The sequence below is a fragment of the Oxyura jamaicensis genome, chromosome 4, assembly GCF_011077185.1.
Source record: "Oxyura jamaicensis isolate SHBP4307 breed ruddy duck chromosome 4, BPBGC_Ojam_1.0, whole genome shotgun sequence".
In the NCBI taxonomy this organism is placed as follows: domain Eukaryota; kingdom Metazoa; phylum Chordata; class Aves; order Anseriformes; family Anatidae; genus Oxyura; species Oxyura jamaicensis.
In genome coordinates, this window is record NC_048896.1 from 67,785,277 (window position 1) to 67,811,663 (window position 26,387).

General features: G+C 39.3%; 2 protein-coding genes and 1 long non-coding RNA gene across 10 annotated transcripts in view; 1 reads left to right on the top strand and 2 right to left on the bottom strand.

Moving 5' to 3' along the window:
* Positions 1-14,087, bottom strand: part of CRACD (capping protein inhibiting regulator of actin dynamics) — a 122,632-nt gene extending 108,545 nt beyond the window's left edge. For 3 of the 5 annotated variants that reach the window (XM_035326269.1, XM_035326272.1, XM_035326270.1), the window contains exon 1: positions 13,639-14,081. The gene's annotated coding sequence lies outside the window, so the exon portion shown is untranslated. Of the gene's footprint in view, positions 1-13,638 lie in introns of all 5 variants that reach the window. The other 2 variants (XM_035326268.1, XM_035326273.1) reach the window with 2 other exon arrangements.
* Positions 14,088-16,875: 2,788 nt separating this feature from the next.
* Positions 16,876-26,387, bottom strand: part of CEP135 (centrosomal protein 135) — a 34,032-nt gene continuing 24,520 nt past the window's right edge. For 3 of the 4 annotated variants that reach the window (XM_035326277.1, XM_035326274.1, XM_035326278.1), the window contains 5 exons: positions 25,853-26,062; positions 24,673-24,875; positions 21,942-22,046; positions 21,402-21,548; positions 16,876-19,725 (listed from right to left, as the gene is read on the bottom strand). In XM_035326277.1, the coding sequence (XP_035182168.1) occupies positions 19,704-19,725; positions 21,402-21,548; positions 21,942-22,046; positions 24,673-24,875; positions 25,853-26,062 (687 nt within the window). In that variant the 3' untranslated portion in view covers positions 16,876-19,703. The other variant, XM_035326275.1, reaches the window with a different exon arrangement.
* LOC118167054 lies at positions 18,849-20,687 on the top strand. Its single transcript, XR_004750906.1, has 3 exons — positions 18,849-18,862; positions 20,089-20,099; positions 20,554-20,687. It is a non-coding gene; the product is annotated as an uncharacterized LOC118167054 (long non-coding RNA).

A 26,387-nucleotide genomic window follows, 5' to 3' on the forward strand; every position in this document is an offset into this window, starting at 1 on the left:
ACTAGCAGTGAAAACTGCTAGATTGCTGGAGAAAATGTTCTTATATTGTTTCTTTTGCATGATGACAGTGACTGGCATGACACTAATGCTATATTAAACTGTTCATAGTTAAAAACAGATATAGATGTAGGAAGACTAAGCATAAAGCAAACAAACCATCTGTTAGTTTTGGGGAAAAAAAAAAAAGGAAAATCTGAATACCTAGCGTTTACTTGATTTTTGAAGGAAGTTTAAAAAATTTGGCAACAAAAGGTTTTCATACAGTGCAACTGAAAAAATCTTTGAGAAACAAACAGACCTTAACAGACAGAAATACAGAGACTCATTGAATTATACATACAGTATGTATTTGGTTTACAAGACACAGTAATAGTGTAGGCGATGAGGAAACCAGTCCCAGAAAGCAGTGCTGACCAGTGCCTTTGGTAGGTAAGTCTGCTATACATTATCCTGACAACTATATGGGACTGTAAAAGCCAGGCCTGTGTTTTAACTAACCAGTGGTGACCTCTGTGTCCTTCAGATATGAAAGCACTCTGCTAAGGATTCATTCTAAATGGCTTTATGAACAGAAAAGCTGTCACAGTGCATGAAATATTAAACTAGAAATATGAAGTTAGCTTCCCCTTAGCAGACATTAGAATTTATAGAGAAAAAAAATATTTTTCCTAAAGGAAAATATTCTTCTCTACTAAGCTGTTATTCGATATAATGTGCTAGAGTTACAAATGTCAAACCACTGCAGCATGCATTGACCTCTGAACCACTTCTTGCTATAAATTTTTAGAAGCCATGGTACCTGTATTAAGGATGGCATTAAGTAATAGCTGAGCAAAAATACAGGCACTGGACAGGTAATCAATTAGTTAGATTTGCCTTAGGTGCTACTTTGCTTTATTACATTATCTTCCAAAGTGTCTTCATACAAAGAACAAATCATCTATGTAGTGTAAACATTACACAGCACGCATGAACCAGCTTTGCATTCTCCCTTTAGATATGGTTTATTAAAAAAGAGTAATAAGAAGCCTCTACTTTGTGAACAGGGAAGTGTTTGCAAGGACCCTGATGCACGCTGTGCAGCCTGCTGTCAGGCGCAGTCTGCTTGCACCCCAAAGCAGAGCAGAGAACCCAAGTTTCACAGAATCAGTCCCAGTGTAGCCTCCGTTAGAAAGATTTGACTGTAAATCAGTCCATCTCCCTAGGCACTGAACAGATGTACACATTGGCAATACAACGTGCTAACGGGCAAGTTCATATGGGAGAATTAGGGACTGGCGATGAACATTAGTTCCTCAAATATTTTAAAATAATAAGGAATCTTTTGCAAGGCAAATGAGGCACTGTTCTTTGTTTGTTGGTAAAGAAAAATGATTAATGATGTTGAACATCATGACACTGGAGTCCCAAGGAAAATGCAAAATATTAGTGCAGCCTGTAGATAAAGAAACGAAAATTTGAGTACCAATGATATTTCAAGAAAATTCCATGCCAAATAAGATGAGGTTGTATGAAATCTGAAAGAATAAGGCAATATATATCACACCTTTGCAAAATTCTAGGCATTACATCATCAGGGAAAAAAAAAAGTTACAAGTTACAAAAATGGCAGCAACGCAGACAAAGGCCAGAAATACCATGGCAAGGTGAAAAGAGCATATGCTGCTGACAAGAACTCAAATGTATGTGTAGCAAAGTGCTGAATCTCCTTTTAATCTTTTATGAACTTAACAGAGCATTTTACAGCCAGAATAAAAGCCAGTGACCGGTGGAGCTATCTGAGCAGCAGCACTCCCTCAAGCTGAGCAGTGCTTCACTTATTTCTTCTCAGAAGTCAGGCTGGGGAACTGGGCTAACAGCTGCTTGCACCAGGACCAGGGGATGTCCACAAGGACAAAAGCATAGCCCGTGCATTATGTGCAAATCAGATTTTTTTGCCATCTAAGTAAGACAGCCATGATTTCATCAATTGTGACCTTGCATGGTGAGGATTCCCTCCCTATTTTTTAAACCTACTCACCACTTCATGTATTTATTGCTGACATTATTTTAGGATAACTACCCAAGTGGGATTCCAGCTCTTGCTGAAGGATAAAAAAGCCCAACAAAGAACTATCTAGGAGCACACTCCCTACCCAACTGCAAAGTGTCCCTCCAGCTGGGTTCATGAGACACCCGATGAGGAGTTAAGCTAAAGGCCCTAGCTGCTGCCGGTCCAGCCACCACCACCCCATCTAGGATCCATGTGTGCAAGCTGTCATGCTTGATGCCAATCAGCTCTGATGGGTGATTTTTGCAAAATAAATAAGAAATAAAAAAACACTCTAGCAAAAGTAATTGTAGAGGAAACAAAACAAAGCATTGCACGGCTTATGAGACATTGATACTTCTTTCTTTGGAAAAGAGTGAAAGCGTCAAAATGGAAGTTGGAAAGGGATGTTAAAATTATTAAGGAACTGCCTAGTTTGAGTCTTCTTACATTCTTCACTTTAGCAGTGTTCTGAAATTCATACGGCAGGAACATCCTTCCTGGCCATGTCACTTGCAGAGCGTGACAACTGTGTTTTGCTGTCCTGCGGATCAAATTTGTGCTAAGACATCCATCCCTCTGCTAAAATCCAAAAGAGCACGTATACAAAACATATAGCCACCTAATCCATAACTCCACCACAAAGCTATGCAACATGTTGGTGTGCCTTCTTTCCTGCTCTAAAAAAAACAAACAAACAAAAAAACACCAACCACCAAACAAACAAACAAAAAAAAACCACACAGGAATTAATCAGAAGTCAAGGGCTGTCTATTAGATACCTGCAGGTATGTGCAATCATCTGTACTTGTTTCCTATATTGTAGAAGCTCTCTGGTGGTGTTTAACAGAAATATCAAAGGAAAACATTGCTGGAATGTTTTTGGAGGGCAACCTTTGAACATTAAATGAAGAAACCAGGTTGCTTTCTCCAGCTACAAAAATTACAAGGTGCCAGCACATGGGGTAGTCATTCTATCACCAAACGAAAAGCCTGAAAACAGCCATCCATCTTTTATTCCTCATGTTTTCATGGAGACAGAAGCTTCCCCTCCCCACGCAGGGAGGGGTTATAAAAATAAAATGTACTTAAATAAGTCTCTCATTAATAAAATGAATTACTTCATATGGTTAACTGCCCGGTAAAACAGCCTCACGCTAGTTACTTGCTTACCTCTCTCACATTAACCGCTACGTGATGCTAATCAATGTGGTTCATCGCTTGCATTGCAACACCACTGAATATTTTAATTCTTGAAATTGGATAGCTGATTGTAACAAGGAGTTAGACCTAAAACTTTAAAAGATTGTTCTGAATAACAGCCCGAACTGCCTCAGCAGCTGAGCGGTACTGACGATGTGCAGTCCTCCAAATGTAATTAACAGGGCTTGGAAAGTTACCCTCACAGTCAGGAACGGGCATAAAACAGAAATCCATGTGGACACTTTGTCTGCAGGCTGACAAGTTAAAATCACAAGAGACATCTGAAACTTTTAAGTGATAAGAGAACAGTGGGTAATTGTAATTAATTGCTGAGAAGCGCGAAGGTGACACCGCCATCCCTGCAGACGCACAAATCAACACAAGCTCCATCCATGGAGCAGTAAGACCAAAAGCAAACACACACAGCGGCACGCACGAATGTCACTGGATAGCAACTTGCATGATAAGACGCTACCAGAGACAAACGTCCTGAAGCACATTTGTCCTGCCACCATTTACAGGTCTACTTGTGATGGTACAGCTATGCTTAAAAAACATATTATTATACAATTTAGTATGTCCTAATGTTGAGAAGCACAGATGTAGGCTCTAAACTGGGAAAAATACTACTAGCACTAGAATCCTTTCCGCATTTTTATCTTTGTTATGAATAAAAAGAATAAATCAACAACACAAAAAGGCAGGGTTCTTGGGAGGGGTTGTTTGTTCATTTGGAAGAGAGGAAAGAAGGGAATTAAACTTATTTATGAAATGACAAAACTTGAAGTCAAGCCAAAGAGTTTTCTAGGCTGTTCTCCCTGTTTCCCCGATTCTCCTTCCACTCCACTGCATAGGAAGTAACTTTTTGCACGTTCCGGATTGCAAGTTCAGAACTTACAGTAGTCTGATGCTTTAAAATATTAATTCAATATTGTATCTTAAATCATACGGCACTGCCTAAATGAAAAGAGTAAGAAAACAAAACAAAACAAAAAACTAGTCAATGGTTTTCATGGATTTTTTTTTTCACTTACTAGAGAACAAGATTGATATTTCTTTCTTGTTTCAAAAAATGCTTTTTCTTTAGGAATCTAGTCCAATTTCCTTCAAGATCAATTAGTGTAATATAGAATAATAATTAAAAAAAAAACAACAAAGAAACAAACAAACAAAACACGATAATTTAAAATGAAGTTTCTCTGAAAATCCTAAGCACATGCCAATTTAAGTATTTAGAACATTATCTGTCTCTCAAAAAATATTTGTATTGTGGCTAAATCATTCTGAGGTTTGAGTCCTCCATGGCCTGAGTAAAGACAACACAGAGGATGAAGAGGACAGTAAACAAGTTGTAGGCAGTAGGTATAAAGAACAGAAAGCATCTACCTGACAATCTCAGATTAACCAGAAAAAGAAAAACTAATCTAATGATAACAAACACACGTAATACTACACCCAAAACATTACTCAGAATCATTATCATTCATGGGATGAGCACTAATAGGTTAGAGAACAGAAAAACTGAAGCTGACTTAATAGGCAGTTAGGCAACATTTTTCTTCTTGTTTAGAAACAAAGGCTTGATTTGATGTTTTGTCTCCTTGTGAACTTCTCTAGCGCAGTCTTGTACTAACGCATGCTTCATGCAGGCTCTAGCTATGCTAAAGCAGATCTATACCATATATTTACAATTTATATATAAAATTTATGAAATTATGTAAACTAATGTAGCTGTGCAACTGAAGCGCAGAAGGGCAAGCTTAAGAATGTTACCTTCCAACAGTGGGCTAACATGAAATGATTCGGCACTACCAGCATGGGGAACATGCATTAGTAGCTAGCATATGGCAGAAGTAATTAGTTGAAATTTGCCAGAGCTACACAATAAAAGATCATAACCAAGAACAGAGTGGAAGTTATAATCTTAAATAACTGATGGTAAAGAAGTAAAGGAGAGCCACTGCTTGGACCTTAGACAGTTGGACTCCATTACGCATCCCGTGATAGGGTTATGTTTCCCACACGCTGTGCAGTTCTGCAAAAAGAACTAAGTTCTGCAAAAAGAACTGTGTGTGACAAATTCAAGATGAAACTGAGTTGTGTAGCTGGGCAAAACTGAAGGACTCTGGTCCACTGAAGACATGGGATTAGACACATGCAGTCAGTTGCAGCCTGTGCCGTGAGGGAGCAGTGACAGCAAACAGTGTCAACCTCACAAAGCCAATGGTTTCTGAGGATCAAAAGCCTCCAGTGAGATAGACTAGTCACTGGGACAAACAAATCTTGGTGGAAACCGTCAACACTGCAGAGCACCTTGGAAATAAGGATGATGTCTACATCCTATTTGGCAGAAGTAGAAAAAATACATGAAATGATGGTAAAAAAATATTATTTTAATAAATACATAATAAAACACTATTTTGGGGTGCCCAATTCAAAACATCTATGCTTGCCTTTTATAGGCTTTTTATAAGAGTCAGGCTGGGTGTTAGGGAAAATTCTGTACCCAGAGGGTGGTTGGGCACTGGGACAGGCTGCCCAGAGCAGTGGTCACAGCACCGAGCCTGCCGGAGCTCAAGAAGCATTTGGGCAGTGCTCTCAGACACATGGTCTGATTTTTGGGTGGTCCTGTGTGGAGCCTGTAGTTAGACTCAATATCTTTTTGAGTCCCTTCCCACTTGGGATATTCGATGATTCTATTAATTGGACTTTAGAATCCTAACTGAGGCACCTACAAACTGAGGCATACAGAATTTAGGACTCCATGTGAGCAGGCTAGGTTAAGTGATGCAGAGGCACACAGAAAACGCACAGAAGTGGAAAGGAAAGTCACCTGCCTATAAGTGGAGTTTCTACAAGGTAAATAGTCTTACATGCACATTCGTATACTCAGTGTGCATATGTAAACCAACTCTTCAGTTAAAAACAAAACCAAAAAAAAAACAAAACACCTTTGATTCGAGCATTAACCATGGGCTACATGCTCCTGTGTCTTCATGTGATACAAGGCTGACTTTAAAGCCCTGTTCCAGAAACTAAGTCTTAAAGGACTGCCCTACTCAAGGTAGGTCCGTTGGCTTGAAGTGATTCAGACTGTCTGCTGGTCCTGTTTACCAAGGACTTGGGAAACAAAAACTACTGTTTGACAAGTCTGATGTCACTTATCAATTGTAAACAGGTCTTCACTTTCTCTTTTGCACTTTTTGATGGTATAAAATAGTTCCACAAAAACATCTAGGTGGAGAAAAAAAAAAAAGATCAGTGATGTTTCTGGTTTGTAGCCTAGCTGCTTCTTATTGACACAGCCTCTGCTCAGAGGGCTCCTGAGGAGCAGTGTTTAACTTACAGAAAGGGTGTCACAGCACTTACGCGCTCCAAAGCTCATCTGCCTTTTTTTTTTCTTCCCCAGATTCGTTGGTAGAAATGACAGAAGCTACTCTATAACCTCCATAAATCTCACCCTGCTATCACCCTTCGACCAGGGCTGCTATACCAGTGCCGCTCCTCCTGCGTCCACAGCAGCTTGTAACCCAACCCGGGCATCCAGGAGGCCCTTCGTCTCATCTCAGGAAACACAATCACCCAAAGCGTGAAGCTTATCAAATATCAGGTGCTGGGATCAGGATACAAACCTAGTAACTCATGACAGCGTTCAGCAGGCTGTGTGGGTGCTTGAAAGATTAACCTACTGCCAGGAAAAACATAGCAGGGTTGCTTTGTACAACCCACCCTTGGACTGGCAACAGGGAGAAATGGAACAGGGTGGTTAGAAATAATATCAAAACCCCCGTGTACAAACTGCCACCCCTCCAAACCTGAGCAGCACATGAAACATCGAGTGGCAGAGCTTCTGAGCTAGGAGCATCATTATATTCCCCCAGATGGGCCAGCACAGGCTACTGCAAAATACCTACCAGGCTTGGAAGGGGATCTCTGAAAGAACAAGAAAAATCAGCCACACTTTTTCTTTCTCAGCAACTTATGATGCTCTGACAGCTCTGTGAAGGCTGATGACATGATTTCTCCTCAAGAAAGGTATGAGAAGTGCCTTGTTTGCCACTAGAAGCAGCAATGGAAAGCAAAGGCTTTTTTGATCTTGCCATAAGATGCCGCTCCGTTTCATGTCATTTGCAGGGTTGGGGAGGTACTAACTAATGCTTCACACTGGGCTAGGTGAGAATTAGGGTCTGATATTTATCTGCATCACTATCTCTATTACCCACTGAAGTTTAGAAAAAAAAAAAAATACATATATATATATATATTTGAAAAAGTCAAAATTGCAATAGCAAGCCTTAATTAGGTTTTGGTGACTTTAGCTAAGCTTAATTCAAGTGCATGAAAATGCTTTAATTAAGCCAGCTTCTAACTTGATTTCTTCAGATATCTTCCTGCTTCTGCAATAAATGAGAGATTCCAGAGACCGCAGCTTCTGTCAGTACACAGCCCTGACTCCCTCTCAGAGCTGATCCACCCTGTGCACTTGGTAAAGCGCTTGGTTACGTGGGTAAAACAAAATTCAGTAATATCCTTAAAGATTAAATTCAAATAAACACATACAAAGAGTCTGAACCTTTACAAGGGAACTTTAGTTCAGGCACTTCCTTTCTTTCACATGCAAACTTGGTAATCCCCTTTGTCAATAACTAAATATAATTTGAAAAATGCCTTTTTTTTTTTTTTTTTTTTTTTTTGCATCTTTTATTTTGCGCACACAACCAGGAGCTGCGTGGTGCAGTACGGGCTTTACATCCATGGCTGTGACCTCTGTTATGTGAGCTATCAGAATAGCTGACTGCAGTAACAGATGGTTGTTCTCCACATGATGAGACCAAGGAATCGGTTATGATGGATTTCCGCAAGTACGAATGCCAAGACACAACCATGGGCTCTCAGCTAAGGTTTAGAAGCCTGCATAATCTTCAGAAGATGGACTCTGCCAGTTTCCTCCAGCCTTTAATTACTTGCATCCCACAGCTCCCAACACAACTTTCCCAGTAGTGTAATTTCACCTCCCTTGTTCTATTCTCCTCACTTGTGCAATCCCAGTTTGTGACTGACAAGGTTGCTGGTATGCTGGCAGTCTGCACCTAACCAACTTTTCACCTACCAGCTCACACAATTTTAATCCTACTCCTTGCCATGTCCCTGTCATCTGCCCCAAAGACTTAGTCCTTGCTTCACATTCTTCATGTCTTGTGCTCACCTCCTACTCATCACACAGGCCAGTTTCTTGTGAAATCTATACCTGCGCCCTCCTTTCTCCTTCCTTCTGCTACCTGGATCTCAGGTTCCTCCCAAAGCCACCCTCACACTTTCTGTCCACACACCAGCAGAGGAACCACTATGAAAGAAGAGAGGAGTGGATGGGAGATTTTATCCTGAAAGAGGGGTTGCAAGGAAAGTCTGGAGCCTCTCTGCTCACACACCTGCCCTCTTTGGAGACGTCACAGACACTCTTGCCAAGCACAGCATTTTCGAGGGGACAAGGTACAGTCTGGTCGACACCAGGAAGCACAGATGTTGAGGATTCACTGAGCTAAAGAAGACCTCAAAGAGCAATCTATTCCACCCACACAGCTCCAGAGAGAATCAATACATTTATGTTGTTCTTGACTAATATTAAAGCAACTTCATTGTTTCTAAAATACTCAAAATCCCAATTCAAGGATCTATTCCTTTGTTTCAGTTTCACTAATGCCAAACCCGATACGTACCACCTGGTCCAGCTCAGGCATGGAGAACTTTGCTTCACACCAGCTTTGTGACATCTGAAGGCTGGCATATCTTGTTCACCCTGCCACTCTTCCTTGCTGGGAGCCTCAAACAACCTCAAATGTCCATTCAACCTTTCTTCATAGTCCATATTTTCAAACTCTTCAGTTATTTTAATTCCTTTCCTCTAATTCATATCAATCTATCTTGAAGTGTGCACCACAACTGGATACAAGGTTAAAGGTGAGGAATACTCCATACTCCATTTCCATGGCATGGAAATACCACTGCTTTTGTCTTCCACACTGGTCTTCTCTCTGTATGTCATGATACCACGCTTGTCTTTATTGCAGCAGTGTGATTTTATTTAGCACCACAGCCCATCATGTAACCTACCACAAACCACAGCTCTCCTAAAGAATTACCACTCAGTCCCAGGTGATTCAAACTATGATATATTTGTCCAACTGAATAACTTAATTTTAGTTCCATCTCCACTAACTGACAGTCCCTCTCCGACTATATATCAACTGCAGATGTAGCAAGTCACGGCTGCAAACACTCTGTAGTACTGAGGGCTGAATAAACATGAATATCTCACTAAAGTGTCCACAGGTGAACGTGTAAGACTGCAATAGTCTGAAAATCTACATCGGAAAATACAGGCAGGCTTTCATGTAGATGGTAAAGATGCAGATCTTTGAGAACAGGACGCTGCCTTGGCAGAACCTGCAGCCTAGATGCAAACCAGAATGACGCTTCCATGTTGGTTTTTTCTTTTTAAACAGGACAAAAACATTAGTCTAATTCTCAATTGATCATTTGGCTGAATTAAAACAAAAATTAGCCTGAGTCATAAAGACGTGATGAACTACAGCCCACGTGGTTTAGACTTGGCAAAGTTTTACTCAACAGCAATCAGGGTTTTCAATGGGGAAGATGGCTCAATTTTGTTGGCGGACGGTCCCACAGCCTAACTGTATCACTTGTGCACCAAAACATACCCACAGATACTAGGGATTTACATGGGCTTCAGTCAATGTTCTTCTTTCTCTTCTGTGTTGCACCAAATTGTTCCACAGACCACTGCAGTTGTGTCTTTCATTTTCTTCACTAAATAGTTTCAAACATGAATGTATTAAAAGTCAGAGAAAGACTGCATGCTGCTTTGAAAAAAAAAAAAAACAGCTTTCTCTGAGCACCCTGTGCAGTTCAGTTCAATTCTTCGCATCACACCCACTGCACGTTTCAAGTTAACAGTAAATGTCATCTCTGCCGTGCAGCACCCTGCCACATCAGCCTCACCACACACCGCTGGATTCAGCTCCTTCGATCAGCTGCCCCCAAGTCCGACTGCTGGCTTTCGAAATATGCTGAGCACTGAAAAAAGATGCTAAAGCAGGTCAGCAACGTGCACAGCATTTGGCACACCTGAACACAGGAGTGTGAAGGAAGCTTTTACTTATTCACATCGTTTTCATATAGTTTTTTCTTAAGGCTTGAAGAGCCTTAAGAAAAAGCTCTCTTCATGAGCTTGAAGAGAATAAAGCTAGATAGGTGTTATCACTAAAACAATAAGCAACCATTTCAAAGCATGCTGGGGGTATGAAGTGTTTGACTTCACTGATTTTTCTGTATAAGTATTGGTTACCAAAAATGAACACAATTACACATACTTAGCTACCTCACCTGGGCCCTTGAACTAAAATCAGCTGATTATGGCAGTTATTTTCTCAAATGGCCTTGTCAGAGGCATGGAACTTGTATTTCTGTAATTCAGCATAGAACATGAATACAAAGGGAAAATTAAATGGTGTTTAAAAATGCGTGGATGTATTTCATACCTTTATAGTGGCATTTGAATTACACTCACTTAACATGTTGTGCAACTGTAGCATAAGCCATTTCTCCAGGATAACACACAGCAAGATCTTTACATTTTTCTTCCTACCAAACTTAATTAACAAATCACTGTGATTCAGTTCATGTAACAAGCTGGCTCTTGAATATTATTAATTAATATCACTTTGATCTGTTACAAGTCAATTTTATTTCTTTGTAGGACTTCATCAATGTAAACGCTGAAGGTAAACTAAGTGCAAATGCTGTACACTTCTGACAAAATGTATTTTTGTACTTAAAGAAATTGTGTCATATGCAATGCAGAGAAGCAAAAGGAGGGAAAGTCCCTTCAGGAGGCGATATGAAACAATAAGAGCAAGGTCTACACAGCAACTCTTTGTTCCCTAAAGACAGAACTCACAGAATCGCCCCAGAAACAAACATACTTTTTATCTGTCCCTGACTGAATAGATAATAAAACAGAATTTAGCCTGCCCAGTGGTAGCACTAACGTGATTGAAGTTCACACTGTAACATTATGTGGCCTTCTGTCACATTATGGGAAACCAATGAATTCTACTTTAACACACATTTCGTACCACTTTATCCAACCTTACTCAAATACACAGCATCAATGACAATATATAGGTGGTTAGAGCATCTCCACATCTGTATCACACCAAAGGAAGTTTTTATGCAACTATATTGCCCTAGGCTGTTGATACCAAAGAAATTGAGTGTACTTTTCTAACATGCCAGTAGAAGGCTTGTCCATATTTGATGTAATTCTCTTTTTTTGGGCCTTTACAGAACAAAGACCATGCATTGATTTTTTTGTAAGAAAAAAAAGAAAAATCACTCCCAACCATCAGCATCAGCTATTTTCAAATATGAGTAATTCAGAATCTGAAAAAAATATTTTTTTTGTTCTGGCTTGTGAGGAAAAAAGTCACATTATGGACATTTAAGCACATGCTGTCTACAGAAAAATTCTATTTATATTAGACATAAACCAACCAAATATATTAATGTTCATAAATTCATCATCACATTTCATTCTGTACTTACTAAGCCATGTATTTCTTATTTTAAAAGTGCTCACCTGACACATATACAGTGGGAATACATTGAGATAAGGCTAAGCTCTACTACTCACACTGACACATCAATTTTCAGTGACTGAGATAACTGGCAAAACAGTATTCAGAATTACTAAGAGGCAAAGCAGAAAGAACCGCAAAGCTTCAGCATTCTCATTGCTGTAATCAGAAGGGGGGAACTAAAAATGCAGCTTTTTACTATCTGCAATTAAAATGAAATGCTACTGCCAAAGTAACAGTCCCTCTTAAATGTAAACCTATTCTGTTGAAGTGTGCAGGAACTAGATGCTAAAAACATATATATTTTACCTAATAGATTAACAATTCACCCCTGCTAAAACATGCATAGCCTCACAAGACAACAAGCCAAATTAACCTATAAGAAATAAAAGAAAAAAAGTGAACATCTTAGCACAGAACACAGCAAGACATTCCTAATTTGCACCAAGTGTGTGTACCACCAGTGTGCGTTTATAAAACGCATTATACAGCATATAAAATAAAAACATTTCTTGCTCATACATGTAACTCATTTCTCCCTAAAATGCAGGGTTGTCCCAACGGGTATTTGTAAAGACCCCATATTTTTAGAAGAGGATGACCTGAGATACATTTTCCTATTGGAGAAGAAAGAGCCAATAGCAATGAGCAGCTATTTCTTTGCTCAGTGCCATATTATTAATGAAGATTTCTGGGTAATTCTCATAACGATCATCAAACTGGAGCATTAATAAATACACAAAGGACTTTTGCATAAAGTTTTGATACACCTCATGGTGTTCAATTCAGGCTCAGGGAACAGGAATGAAATATTCAAAACCAAACGCAACCTTGCAACTGGTAAAGTGATACCAAGCAAGAAAGAGTTCGTTGTTGTTTTTTGTTTGTTTGTTTTAAATGATGAATTCCTGACCTGGATTCGAACCACATAAAGTAAGTGATATGCAGAACTGCTCATTACTGCCCGTTTTAAAAGATATCAATGGCTTTGTTGAAGAAACTCACAGTAACGTTTATGACCACCGAGGAATGCTCCGATACAGACCTAATTGTCTGTGCAAGGTGCAACTGGAATTATTTTAGTGATGGGAATTTCTTCTGCATGCATTACTAAGTATCAAGTAAAAATCAGTCCTGACCCCAATTTATTGTCTTTAATCTGTTAACATATAGGACCTGCTACACGTTACTGTTATCAGGTAGCTTAAATAGCTCGGTTTCTAAGCCAAGAGCTCTTCTTATACAATTGCTATGCGCTGTCCAGGAAAGGTACACAAAATTTGTTCAGGAATATGGTGAATTTGAATAATCTATGGAATATTTATGCTTAGGGCTGCGGTTGTAAATTACTCTCCCCTTTCCCTGCGCGCCATCCCCCAGCCACCCAGCAGCAGCTCACTTTCAGTGCCATCATTGTCAGGCACATTACATTCCCAAGCTGCACAGTTGTGCTTTCCAGATCTCTATTCACCCCTTGAACCGGGTTTTACGGGGCTGTTTTACCCTGAGAATGACAGAGCGGAGGCACAATGCTGTTTTTTGGGGATAACTACAGATACGCAGACCTGCGATTTGCTCATGTTAACACCAGCAAAATTAAATGAGGGGAAAAAATTGTGTTATTCATCGAAAAAGCTCTATGAGATAAAGGAGAAGAGGCGAGTAACTGGTATTTCTGCCTCCTGAGCAGAGCCAGGGGCTGTGCAGGGAGGCAGCCTCCCAAGCCGGGCAGCGTGACCTCGGGCTTACCTGCGGGAAGCGGCGCAGCACTGCCCTTCAGCCGTGACAGGCAGCAGATCTCGATCCCGGAGCTCTCCAGGTGATCCCAGAGCCCTTCAGGGGATCCCAGGGCCCTTCGTGGGATCCCCCAGCCCGCGGAAAGGCGACGGCAGCTCCCTGCTGAATGGCTCACGGCTGCTTGAACAAAGCGATGCAGCCCCGGCGAAGCGCGGCGCGGCACGAAGTCATCTCTCCTGTCAGGCTCGGCGAAACCGGGAGACGGCGGGACTCGCTGGGAAAACGCTAACAAAGGGAAGAAAAAAAAAAAAAAAACGGAAAAGCCTCAAGGGCTCGGGAAGAGCCACAGCCCGGCCCCGGGCGGCGCTGGAGCGGCCCCTCCCGCAAGCCCACCGAAATCCCCCTCCCTGCCGTGGCACAAAGGCGGCTTCGCCTCGCCTCGCCTCGCCTCCCCTTCCCTCAGCCTCCCCGCCCCGGCCGCCGCCTCACGGCACGCCTCGCCTCGCCTCGCCTCACCACCGCCGCCCCCGGCCCCGGCGGAGCCCCCGGGGGGGCTGCCCAGCTCCGGCCTTCAGCAGGGACAGCCCCCTGGCGCGAGGCGGCCGTGAGGGGAGGCTGAGCTCCCCCGACCCCCAGCCCGCCCCCACGAGGGGAGCGGAGGGCTCCTACCGCGCTCCTACCAAGGAGGGGATTTCGGCCCTGGCAGCCCCCTGAAGCCGGCTCGCTGGGTGTGCAAAGGGTTGCTCGCCCCCGCCTCGTTTATTGGGGAGTGGGAGGAACTACGAGGAGCAGGACGAAATTCAGCTGTGGAGCAGCCTGCCTTCTCCTCTCCATCCTCAAAGCCCGTGTCGGTGTCCCCAGTCTTCCACCTCAGCCACCTGCACCGAGGTTTTACCCGTGCTGGTTGCCCCAGGAGGGCGCAGCAAAACCAGAGGCTGCAATTCGCTCCGGTGCCACTTGCTGGACCATAATTGATTGTGTGAGCCATGGTCCTCCACCTCTGAGAAAGACAATGTGGTTTTTCAGTCAGCTCTCCGGCTTCAGGTGCTCCCTGGGGAAGAATGCCATGCTGTTGTGGATCCAGCCTGCTCCTTAACTTTTTGGCCTAGCCAGTCAAAGGAGGCATTTGTGCAAAACCAAAGCTGGCTGTTTGACTCTGGGATAAATACAAAATCACTTTTTTATCTGCAGTGTTCTAGGGTCATATAAGCCCTGAGAGTTGCAGTCCGTTCCCTTTTCAGTCCCTTCACAACCAAAGTCACAGAATATGTGGCATGATCTCTTTACCTGATTAATCAAAAATGAAACCTAGGTACAAGATCTAGTATTTGGAGGCCTGATAAGCATATTGAGTGTTACCTTTGCATTAGCAATTCCATATGTATATATTTGTATCCAAAATATGTGGCTACAAACCACCTTGTTTATCAGAGGTGGACCTTGCAGCACTCCTTTGAAGGATTCTTTTTTTTCTTTGCTGTGTTCTGTTTTGCTGCTATTGTGGCACCTACACTTTATTTCTGTAATTTTGCTTAGTTACGTGAGATTGTTGTTGGCAAAGGTCAATGTTAGTGCTCGCATGGAAGAGCTGTAAGCTGGAGTGAGATTTATTTATTTATTTTCTTAAGAACTGACACTTTCTGGAAAGTGATGCAGCTGTAAACACGTCCAGCAAAGTGATGGATGGCCTTCAGGAACACAGGGCTTTATAAATGATTGTGTCACTTAGAATTTATTGGATGTATCTAGAATTTCCATGGAACAATCTAAATCTGCCAAGCACGTGCCACAGTTGCGAGGAAAGGCAGAGGTCCACTAGATGGCACAAACACACCACTTAAAAGCAGGCCAGGGTGGGGAAGTCTACCTCCCATTCTATGTTTTATGGAAAGCAAATGCATAGAAACTGCACACGCAGCTGTAGTCCAGTAACCCACACATCTGTTTTCAAACAAAAGAATCAGATGTCAACATAATTAAAGGCTCAATGAAAAACTTCCCAAACAGCAGTACCTGTTCCTGCAGATCTTGGCTTACAAACAGTGGAATAACCACCCTGAACGCAACTCATTTCTGTGTCTGCATTCAGGAAAATACGGCTGTGCCTACTGAGCAGTATTAAAGCTGGGTAGAGAAAGCCACTGGCATTCTCACTTTTCCCCCACACTCCCCTACGTCCCATCATGCTGGTTTAGTTAATTTAAACAGGCACCATCACCTTGAAATGAAAAAGGACGTATCACTGACAAACCTGTGGTGGAGCAGCTCTGCTCAGATTATGCTGAGCTAGCCCTATACATGGTGGAGTAGACAAATATAACATGATAAATACCAAAAACCACCATCTGCCTCAGATCAAATGTAGATAAAATCTAATATTGAGAGAAAGCAATTATTTTTAATATTTTTTTTCACCTACAGCAGGCTGTCCAGGACTGCATCCTGTCATGTTTTGAATATCTCCATGGCTGGGGGAATTCCACAACCTCTCCAGGCAGCCTGCTTCAAGCTTTGAACACCTTCACAGGGGGAAAAAAAAAAAAAAAAAAAAAGCCTTGTTCTTACGTTTAAATGGAATTTCTTGTATTTCAATTTGTGTCCCTTGTGTTTTGTCCTTCCCCTGGATACCACTGAGAAGAGTCTCGGTCTTTTTATTCCCCTCCATCAGGCATTTAGACAGAATCACAGAATCATTAGGATTGGAAAGGACCTCCAAAATCACCTGGTCCAGCCATCCCCCTACCACCAATAAAGGTCCCTCCTGAGTGTTCTCTTCTCCAGGCTGAACACCGCCAGCTTTCTCCACCTCTCCTCTGGTGAGAGATAGCCCAATGCCTTCACCATCCTACTGATCCTTTGCTGGAATCACCAGGCACGTCCACGTCCTTCTTGCACTGAGAGCCTTGCAGAAGATGTTGCACTGCAGGAGTTATGACCTTGGCCATACTGAAGCTCCCTTGGGTCCTGCTCTCAAGGCTTGAGCCGCGGAGCCCAGGCCTGGGCCCAGCCCTCTGGCTGCAGCCTCACCAGCGCCGAGCAGGCCCAAAGCCACGAGCCCTCCATCTTCCTCCTTGCCACAACAGCATATTCTGGCTCATGACGGGCTTGACTCCAAGGTTAAGGGCCTCCAGCCTGTGCTGGTACCTTGAAGTTATTCACCTGCCAGGTGCAGGACCAGAGAACTGGTTTCTCACAGTAAACAGAATTAAAAACAAGTGTAAAAAATCTGCCCCAGAGAATGGCTTTAAAAAAAAGGCCAGGGGTCATATGGTTTCGTGTGAGAAATGGCATTTGAATAGTTCAGCCTTCCCACACATGCACCAACTTACCGTAAGATGTGTTTTCCATCAGATGGAAGCCTTAATCTTAACCCTTTTTATAATTAGTGTCACATGGGAATTACAGTGTTTCTCAGATTCAGGATGAAATTGCACTTTCTAAATGAACCCTAGAATTGCTTATTTAAGTTAATTTTAATTCAATTTTAGGGACACAGTGTAGGATGCAAAAAATTAATTATAAGAAACTCTCAAAAGACATACAAGTTTAATTGAGCAATTTGGGTTTTGATAAATTGGTAAATACCATCCTTTTATTCTTTCCTGATTCCTCTCCTTCTGACAGTACAGTTCTCCCGTTTTGTAGAAAAAACACACCCAACAATTAGTGTCTCTTCTTTATTATTTTTGTAATGTTTTTCCTCCATTCCAAAGTGCAGATAACAACAGAAGACAGACAAATATTTGGACTTTTCCCATGTTTTAACGTCTGCCCCACTCTGCTGTCATCTTACCCCCTACCTAGGTAAGGATTGACGCAGCACAGAAACTTCTTTGAACGGTGTCCATCATTCTAACATCCTTGACTTACATTACACTTGTTTCATACATGACAGTCCACTGATTTAGGTCTTCTACAGATTTTGGCTTGTTTTCTACTTCTACTATTTGATTTTAATGCAAATTTATATAATTCTTACGTTCCTTTTATTCTAGCTGCTTACAATAATGTATACAAAATAATACTAACAAGAAAAACAATAGCTGTACTACAGTCTGAATATCAGTATTGTTTCAGTTTTAGAAAGCTGCACTGGCTTTAGTCACCGAGATGATACTAGTTTTATTACAACAGCTGTGCTTGATGATCCACTAATTTTTCAGTTGACATTCATGTAAGATTATTAATGTGTTATGGTTTTAATAGTAAAGGCAAAATATACTTTTTTTTTTTGGAAAGAAGAAATATTTTCAATACAACAGAATATTTGCTCTTTAATTTAGATCCCAATTGAAAATATTTTATATACAAAATATGATGTTTAGAAGTCTCTATTGAAAACATGAAGAGCAGAAAATGAGTTTGTTTCTCATTCTTACTGAATTGCTGCACCCTGTATAATTAAGTATGAGTTACTGTCAAGAAACTACTGACTTAATTACAAACAGTAATAAACAATACCTAAGAGACAGCCATCTCTCCATTTGTGTAACTGGCAAATGAGAGACCTCAACTGAGATACACCCATTTTTAAATAAACAATTCCTTCCAATGGCTCAGAAGCTTACTGAGATACAAATATTTACAGATGCTTCTGAATGTGTGTTCTAAGTTGTTTTTAATTAATCAAATTTAATACATAGACATTAAATAACAAAACTAGCAAAATACAGTATATGAAAAAAATAAAATGTATCTATATACCTTACAAGCAACATTATCTCCAAATATGAGACAATATGTTCCAGTTAACAGAACATTCTTCATAATTTACAACTGTAACAATCTTAGTGCAATGTAGACAAATTCTAAACGCAAAATAAAATTATTTCATGTCATTTAATATGCTGTTTACACCTTAGGGATTCATGCAATATTAGCTGGTAACCACGGGGGAGGGTTATTCAACATTAGAGAAGCATAACAATACCTGTTGGTCAATAGAAGGATGCAAAACAGTAAATTCTCCCACTTTTAGTCCTCTGCATGATACCTCTGAATACACATCATACCATCCTGAATGGTATGTAATTATTAGAAAACACACATTCTGGAGTAGAACAATGATACAATTATTTGCACAGATGGACTTTAAGAGGTTATCATTAGATTCTGATTGCTAATTGCATCTTACTTCACAGTTTAAATTTGCAATGTTCCTCTGCTAAATACACCGAGTATTTTAAAGATTAGTTCTTACTGTTTCTATCTAATGTGCGTCATAATATAAAGACCTGTGTTACCCCTCTAACAGCTTGAGCTGAGCTGTGTGAAGGATTCCAGACTTTATGCTCTTTTAAAAAGAAAATTTGAGAAATATCTCCCAATGATTCAGAAACCTGAACATAAAATACTTCTGAATTAGTCTTATGATATTTAATGTATTTCAATACATCTTTCAAAAGATCAGTTTTCACTTTTTTTTAAATATTGGAATATTTAAAAATCTAACTTTACACAAGCGTTAAAGAAAAGGAGATGAGTAGTTACATGACAAAAACAATAAAGAGTAACTGATATATTTTTTATTGAGAAAAATGTTCAGTTAGCGAAATGCATTCACAAAATATATAGACATTCTCCACAATATTTAAAAGCATTAAGAAAACACTTGTTAAAAATCCAAACACACAGAATATCATCAGTACAAAAGATACACTGGCTCAGCATTTTTGAGACAATCATGTATGTTATTCTCCTATCTTAGCTCACAGTAAGATGAACAAACTTCCATAACCATATGAGATAAGCAAATAGAAATAAAACAGTAAAAGAAAACAAGAGATTGTCTGTCTTATCATATACTTGTTTCTTTCATACAATTATATTATGTTTGCCAAATAAACACAAAACCTAGCCAGCCTTGATACAAACCCCATCAAAACAGCCCACAAAAATCCAGTCATCCCAGAGAGCTGGGAGAGTAGAATTTTGCAGAGTTGATTACTTCATAGATTTTTAGAAATTTCAAAAGTAATCACTGATTTGAAAACAGAGGTAGAATGCGAGTCATCCTTCATAATTTTCAAAAAACAAGTCCTTATAACACAGTAATGCTTTGATTGCTCAAGTTCTGGTTATTCCTTGAAGCTCACATTTCTGGTGGAGAAAAGAAATTTCAAAATAATGCTATTATATTTCACTAATGAAAATTAGGATAAAAAGTTAATAATTAGAGTTAGCCTCCTCATATTCTCTTCTGTTATTCCTAAATACCAACCATTAGCATATTGTCTAAAACTCTACATTCAAGTTCATCGATTCATTGCTCAAGTGCTTAACAAAGTAAGCTGAGCTTACTTTAATGTGAGCTGAGGAGAAAGAGAATTTATTGAGAAGATTAAATCGGATCAGAGAAATAAAGAATTATGGAACAATGTAATTACAGACTACACTTTACTGTGTTAAGCTCCCAGGAAGGAATAACTAAGTAGACTGAAAGATGATGATAGAAATACAGAGATTTTTCTAAGGTAATAATCCACCAATACATTTATATGGCAAGACAGTAAAAAGTTAGTCTGCAGATCAATTCAGTTGATCAGATACTTTCTTTAAAAATGCATACTTCATGAAATTGGGATATTTGGGATAGGATATGGTACAGAGCTGTCATTGGTAAAACCAAGTACACAAATTGTAGGATTAAATAGTTCACTATTTGGTATTCTTCAATAAAAATAGTCCAGATGCTGTACTCAGCAAAACATGAGAAACATGTTATTTACCATTAGAAACATAAGAAACATGTTATTTACCATTATCTTAAGAATGAGAAAAAAAAATGATCCAGAGATTACTGGGCAAAATCTTGATTTGCAACGTAACAGGATTTGCCTAATGGCTCACCAATAAAGCAAAAAAAGTAACAAGTACTCTTTCCTCCTCCTTGTTAATACAGGAAATAGGACTTTATATTACCAAAAGCAAGCCTAAGAACAGGCCATATGTATTTACCCACATAAATAGTTTGAACCGTTATCAATTTGGAATTCTGTCTTTTGGACTGAGCAGTTAGATTCATAAGTTGTTATTGCTAAATATGCTCTTTCCCAAACAATAACTGCTTCCCTCTCCCTAACCTTCCACTTTTCACTGCAAACTATAACACAGTATGGCAGAGACAGGATATAAAGTCAACTAATCAGGCCTGTAACATGTAACAGACATAATCTAAAACAATGACCTCTAAAAGAATAAAACTGTCAGTGAAAATGAATGAGGCTGATTATGACTTTTTTTTTTTAATGGACTCTGGTGACCATGATCTTAGACATTCATAGCCTCCGAGCACTAACAATGAGAAACATAGTGATAATTTTTAAGCACTTTTGGTGACTGTTTCATCTAATGTGTTGGGGGCTTTCTTCTATGTGCTACCTTTCTGTCATTGTTGTACTTGAGAGAATCTCATGATGTTTCTCTTAATATGAATCATTCATTGTTTGGGGATAACTATTAACAGCAATAAATTGGCAATATATATTTGGACATAATTAATGACAATAATAAGAAGGCAATATATTTGGGAGCTGTCAGATGATGCAAGACCATTAACAAAAACAGGAATGGGAATCCATTACAGCATGTGGTCTTTGGAGAGCACTTTGCATCTATTGTTTCCAATCAATAATTTATAGTAGGAGAGTCAACAGAAGAATAAGCACCACCTAAGGTGTTGAAGAACTTAATAAAATTAAAAAAGTGTTAGTTAGAAACAGTTTAAATCTAATTCTTATATGGAAACAATCTGAAAAAAAAATCAAATCACTTACTTTTCAGCTGCCGCTTCTTCAACTGTCCTTAGAGCTGCACGTTCTGGAGACTGAGAGGGAGACCTTAAAGTAGAACTGAGAGGAGGTGAAGCACGTAATGATGATGTAGATAGACCGTGTCGACGCATTTCTTGAATTGCACGCTCCCTACCAAAAGATAGTAACTTCAGTTACAAAACACTTCGGTACTGCAGGATGTTAGAGCAAAAAAAAAAAAAATTTACATATTTTTATTTGGTGATTTTCACAATAGTTTGCAAAGAGCTTTGTTTTCTTGTAAAGAAGTTTTTCTTCTTTTTTAGGTCAATGGATTTATTTTTTTTAATGCAATGCTAAATTCACAAAATTTAGGAGGGAATTCAGAAACAGCTTAAGTTTCTTTTTTTTTTTTTCTTTTAATTAAGCAGTTTTCAGGTTGAGAATATTAGGTTTTACATGAAAGTAGTAACACAGTTTTCCATAAAAGTGCCCTCATATTGAAAAAAACAGTTTTAAAATGAGAGAGAGGAACCACCTCAATATGAAAAAACAGCCTCTTACCGTTCAAATCGTTCGGTTGTTAGTTGTCTTTTTAAAACATCATAGTCAGTCTGCAGCTGTGCAACTTTACTTCGAAGTAAGGAAACCTCTCTATTATGACTGCTTCTAAAAAAAAATCATGAGAAGCAACCAAGTTTGCTTTGTACACTGGCAGGTGGGAGCATAGAGGAATTAGAACAAGTCAACAAAACAAAAACATTCTCAATATGTTGTTTCACACAAACCAAATCAAAGAGAGAATTCAGAAGGAGTGTGAGCCTAATGAATGCAATGGCATGTTGCTGGAAGGAACCTAAGGTGAGAAATCTGTGAGAAGCTGGCAAGTCTCTCAATACATCCTTACTACAATACATCATGTTCTTTGTCGGACAAAGGTAAGCAGAGATGTACTTTATAGAAACAGACAAAATAATTACATGATTATTTTATTGATTTACTATCTTCTGGTGCAACGTGAAGCTGGTTATGCGTACAGTTAAAAAGAACGAAATAGTAAATATTATCTTGTCCGTGGACAGGAAACAGATATGGTTTCAGTAGAAAGTGTATTAAGCAGGCTCCAGCTACCTGTCTAGAAACAAAAACAGTTGAATAACATCTAAATAAAACCAGTATTAATGCAAACTCATGCCAGCAAAGCCCAGTTCCTGAAGGCACGTCAAGTACACCCTTGTGTTTGGGGCCAGCTGTTTCAACCACAAGAATCAGAAAGAAAAGCAGCCTTGAAAAATCTTGAGTGACCTAATTAAATATGCTGCTCAGCAAATCATCAGCTTGGACAACTCCTTGCTTGGTTGCAAAATGCCCTGAATTGCATTAGAGAGTAAGCAAAAAAAGTCATTACTTGGGTGTAAAATAAGTCATCTAAACCAGAATCTAAACAGCTGCATTATTCTATAAAATCTTCAAAGTCAGTATGAAGTTGAGTGCTCAAAAGTCAGTTCTGGAGAAGGAAAGATGAACTAGTTTATTGCTTAAGCACTTCACTTGAATCCTGAAAAAAACAAGTTCTATTCCTAGCTCAGTCACAGACTTTGTGTCTGAGCACCTGCTGTTTTCTGACTCCAGGGAGATGTGAAATAATCCAGAGATTTGATCCCTAAAAATGCAGAACAGTCACTATTCTTCCAGAACATCTTCCCTCTTCCTACTAGATCTTATTCTATTAACAATGCAAGTATTGACATTTGCAATGAACAGGAAAAGAACCCCACAATTTGGGTTTAAGAAATCTTGTGAAAAAATTACCGTTAAGTCATTTATATAAAGTTTTAATGTTTGTACAGAGCAAGCTAAATTTATGTTAAACAAAAAACTCATTCTTTCTTTTTCTTGTAATTTTAGTGTTTTATTTCACTCAGGACATTCCATTAGTTTATGTTCTTTGTATGTGGTTAAAATTCTTTTAATAATAATTTTAAAAAATCCCACACTTTTCTAGTACCCACATTTGAGATAAAAAAAAAATATCCTCCCTACTCTTAACTTTATTTCTCCAAAAAGATCCATCTTTTCTCTGTAAGTATTAAAAAACTGAGGCAGAATCTAGGCACAGCATGAGAAGTTGTAGCTATTCTATTGAGCTTATAAGCAAAGACAATCAAAATGGAAAGTGCTGTCGACATTTGTAAACATGTCAGTTTCAGCTCCATTTATATTTAAAAGAAACAATACATCACAGAATCACAAGATAGTTGATGTTGGAAGGAGCCTCTGGAGGTCCTCTCGTCCAACACCCCTGCTCAAGCAGGGCCGCCTACAGCAGCTTGTCAAGGACCATGTCCACATGAGTTTTGAGCATCTCCAAGGAGGGAGACTCCACAACCCCTCTGGACAAGTTGTGCCAGTGTTTGCTCACTGGCAGTCAAAAAGTGCTTCCTGATGTTCAGAGGGAACACCCTATGTTCCAGTTTGTGCTCACTGTCCCTTGTCTTGTCACTGGCATGACGGAACAGAGTCTGGCTCCATCTTCTTCACACCTTCCCTTCAGGTATTTACATACACCAATAGGATTCCCCTGAGCATTCTCTTCTCCAAGATAAACAGTCCCAAATCTTTCAGCCTTTTCTCATATGAGAGATGCTCCAGTCCCTTAATCATCTTCGTGGCCCTTCATTGGACTCTCCAGTAGCTCCATGTCCCTCTTGTAGTGGGGAACCTAGAACTGGACACAGCACTCCAGGTGTGGCCTCACCAGTGCTGAGTAGAGGGGAAGGATCACCTCCCTTGATCTCGAAGGAAAGGATTTTAGTGATTGCACTGAAAAGATGGAAGAGTTATATCAGACAAGTAAACTTCAGGAAAGGTATAGCCTCCTGTACCTGACTTTGATGTGAGAAAATCTCATGTGAGAAGGAGTCACGATCAGCAGAGAAAGTAAAGCAAACATTCTGAAGTCAACACTAGGCACAGGGAAAGAAATTCAGTGCTTATTCTCAAGACTGAAAAAAAACTAAACAGGGTGTACCTTTCCTTTCAGAGTAGGTCTCCTTTGGAACTCCTGTTTGAGTTCACTGCTAAACTGATGTCCACCACAGTGGTGATTAATCAAAGTGATATGAAAGATGCGAAGAGAAATTTTCAGTAAACAATGTCACAATAAGCCAAAAGGCTTTGCTGCAAAAATCCACTCAGCCAACCAAACTAAATATCAAGAATTTGACTTTGTGAGTGTTGCCACAAAGAAAAAGTTTCCCTGTAACCCATGTAACACATGTAATTTAGGACTTACAGTTTGCCCTCTGCAAGTGTTAGCTTGTCTTTCAGTAGCTGAATTTCTGAATCTTTCTCGTGGGATGTTAAATGGTTCTGAAATTCTTTATCTCTACTGGTAGCCAGCAACGTTTCAAGATTCTGAATTGTAAGTCTCTCACTGGATAACTGCTTTTTCAGCAACTCTGCTTCTGATTTCATATCTTCTAATTCACCTAGAACCTAGGACACAGATTTTATTATTTATTTATACACTGTGTTTACAAACAACACAATTCGCTTTCCTGACAAGTTGTAAAAACCAAACTGATTGGAATTTTCTTAAAAGTGGAAAGAAAATTGAGCTCAAAAAACACATTTAAAACCTAAAATTATTTAAAGCTACGCTTAATTAAGAAATATTCAAGTATCAGTCAAAGTCCTACCAAGAACTGGTGTGCTGGAAATGTTTGGATAAGTACCTGGAACACTAACTGGCTTTTAATGGTGTAGGCTTTTGCACAGGTACAAAAAAATCATATATTCTGTACTTCATTCTATTTGACTAGGTCAGCTCAATTAGCTTCTCAACTTTTGCCAAAAGTGTAGAAATGTTTGTTTTCCTCATCAATTTTATCAATATAAAGAAATTCTGTGGGGATGAGACCTCCTGTTCTCAAGATCTTGAATAACCAGTAGTGGAAAGCTCAATCAAATCACTAAGTAAAGACATGACTTCATTAATAACTGCTTCAAAAGAAAAAAAGTTCAGATATTATGAGCATTTAGAAGTGTTTAAACTATTTGAAAATATTTAACGCTTTTCAGCTATATCTAAAATTTAAATTTAATTGAGAAAATCCATTAGGAAAAGTCATTAACATATAAATAAATGCAGCATTCACCTTGTATAAAATATGTAAATCAGAATAAATTACAATACAGTACATAAAACCAAATTCCTATAATTTGCCTTTGCAGTTAACAAAAACTACCGCTGCCACATTTTTAATGGTAATGAATGAAACTCTTTCTGTACATAAAAACAGATCTGTATAGAGCAAAATTTGTAAGAATTCACACACATATAAATGCAAAACCACTGATGTAAATTAATTTACTTTGCTCTCCGAAGTAATTTATTCTTTTTTTTTTTTCAAAAACGATTAAAAGCAGAAGATATTTTATTATAACATAGTAAATTTGCCTTTGCTGCTTACCCGTTCATAATCCATGCTTTTGGAAGCAAGCTGTCGAGATAAAAGTTCTTTGCTAGCCTCAAGTTTAACACAGAGTTCTCTCACGGAAGCCAGGTCAGCCAACACAGAAGACTTATCCTGATTTTCCCGTTTAATGTCCTCTTCCAATTTGGACATATTTTTTGTAATGGAGGAGATCTGAGATTCGTATGCTTGTGCTGCCATAATATGCTAAACAAAGATAAATATGGGTACCTCTTCAGTGTTGAATGTTAACAGTTCTCTTGTAACAGATTTTTTTTTCTTTATCCTTCAAAATTAACTTCCCCTATAAAATTACCATCAGATTACATTATTTTCTTCTTCTCTTTCTAAACCATAGCCTGATAAATGACCTCTGCAATTTTTGATTCACCATCTTAAAGGGCTATACTGGTATTATAGAGTGGAAGGAGGCTGGATTGCAGCATCAGAAGAGAATTAAAGTTTTAAACACCCAAAATATTATCTATTTCTTTAGTTGGCTTACATTATTAAGTCTCTTACTCTTATTTTG